General features: G+C 42.9%; 1 protein-coding gene across 2 annotated transcripts in view; it reads right to left on the bottom strand.

Moving 5' to 3' along the window:
• Window positions 1-769: 769 nt before the first annotated feature.
• LOC104983112 (fibrous sheath-interacting protein 2-like) overlaps window positions 770-2,075 on the bottom strand; it is a 13,542-nt gene continuing 12,236 nt past the window's right edge. For both annotated transcript variants that reach the window (XR_824595.1, XM_010832591.1), the window contains one exon: window positions 770-977. Coding sequence is in view for 1 of the 2 variants with exons in the window: in XM_010832591.1 (XP_010830893.1) it covers window positions 955-977 (23 nt within the window). In the remaining variant the exon portion in view is untranslated. The remainder of the gene's footprint in view (window positions 978-2,075) is intronic.

The raw sequence follows: 2,075 nt of genomic DNA, 5'->3' as shown, positions 1-2,075 counted from the left end.
AAAGCCCCCCTGAGGAGTTAGATGTCTACACGTCTTTGTTTGAGGATAGACTTTGGAAATGACCTTTCAGGGAATCCTTCAACCTAATTGGAACTGGCTGCTGTCCCTGAGGCCTTGTACCGATTAGACTAGTGCTGTCTGATAAGGGAACCACTAGCTACATGTGGCTATTTAAACTGAAATAAAATGGAAAGACTGGGTTCCTCAGTCATGCTAGTGACAATAGCCACGTGGGGCTGGCGCCTCCTGTACCAAACTGAGCAGATACAGACCATTTCCATTACCGTAGAATGTCCTATGGGCCAGAGCTAAATTGTTCAGGCATGGCAGCAGTGTATGCAGGTGTGTGACCTGAGGGGATGGCCTTCCTGGTGCCGTCAAGGCCTCCCTAATCCTAACGGTCCTTTGAGGGTTCTCTGAATTCCAGTTCCTCCAGCAAATGAATCCTAACGACTCCAGCCCACAGCGATGACTCCCTTCTTTGAACACCCAGGGTGCCTGAAAGATGTGATGACACGTTGCTTTACTGGTATGACACGTTTGCTTTGGAGTTAGTTCTCATCTTCCCAGCAAGGCTGCAGGGCCCTCAAGAGCAGAGCTTCAACCCCACACTGCCTGCTAGATGGATCTATATGTGACACAGAGCTGCTCTTTTCATCCCAAAATGCTTGTCAGAAGCATTTATCAAAACCCTTCTTTTCTCCAACTGCCTCTTTATGCTTTCTTTGCTCTTATTTTCAATATAAGAATCAGTGTGTAGGACACAATGTCAGCTTTAACAACCGTTTATTTTTTGAGGAAGGTCAACGTGCTTACTGTTATTGGGTATTACAGTCTCAGTTTCTATTTTGGTGAGGAGGTGAGGGTGAGGAAGGTTTCGGAACACTGGTGTTAGATCTTGAAAACACTTTGGAGAAAGTTGATGATATCGTCCTCATCATTTCAGACCCCTGTCTAGAGGAAGTATGGTTCAAAGTCTGTGAACAACCAAAAGAGAAATGTGATCAGTTACCAGGCTTTCCAATTGCTGTCAGGGCCCGGGGAGTGATCATTTAGGATTCAGAAATAAGTAGTTATATCGTAGCTTTTGTTTTTAAAAGTGCTTTCACAAAGAGTAGTTTGCTCCTTCTGACAGCCTTGGGAAGAAAGCAGGAGAAACCCAGTGAAGTCAGATGCCTTGTCTAAGGTCACATGGGTAGCCTGATGAGCTAATTCCACACAAGAAGGTAACTTTCAACTCTCAACAGTACTGGTGTCCATTTCAAAATGTCCAGGCAAAAGCAGCTGTGCACTACAAGAGGCTAGCATTTCTCACTCGGTTTGGGAACATTTTCAGTTGTCTGACCCAAGTGATCTGTTTGTTGTGTGAGCCATACAGGACTTGAGTGGCCAATAAAAGGCTCCATTTGGACTCATTGTTCTATACCACTTGTCTTGTGCAAAGGGCTCTTAGAGCATCTAATAGTTTATGTTAACAAAATGATTGTTGTATCTGTAAGGACAGAAATGCGCATTTACCTTTGTTGCTGATGAATTGTGACAAGATGTCATAAAAAGACACAGGGCAATAAAGAACATACCTTCTTATTTCTAGTAAAAGACAGGGTTCTCCCAGACCTCTTGCAAATCCTCAGTTTTTCTCTTTAGCAATATAACCTTAGGAACCCCAAGGATCTATGATTAAAACTAAGGTAGCAGATAGCAAATTTAACTGCAAATAAAGTGGGGGGTGGGAATAGTTTAGCTCTTCAGATCAATAATGCAGTACTGGAATGTGCTGATAAATTAAACTAAATAAGAACAACCAAGAAATTAATAAGGAAAAAGCCAAAATGTGCAAAGGCAAAGGTAAAGGCTTGAATGGAGAGATCTCTTCTGAAAGAGTAAGACAAAGAGTTACAGAATTCAAGCATATACTGCAAGGCCACATTCTGAAAATCTTGAGGGGAAAAATAAAGCTTTGTTTTTGCAATTTGCGGGTCTTGCTAAAAATGTAGATGCCTGGCCACCATTTCCAGGTCTCCTTCAAGACACCCTGCTGCTGCTTTGATCTGCTTTGTGGGCAGCACCATGGA

This window comes from Bison bison, unplaced genomic scaffold (assembly GCF_000754665.1).
Source record: "Bison bison bison isolate TAMUID 2011002044 unplaced genomic scaffold, Bison_UMD1.0 scf7180017861496, whole genome shotgun sequence".
NCBI lineage: Eukaryota > Metazoa > Chordata > Mammalia > Artiodactyla > Bovidae > Bison > Bison bison.
Note: the sequence above shows the minus strand (reverse complement) of the source record. Positions and strands in the feature narration are given on the sequence as shown.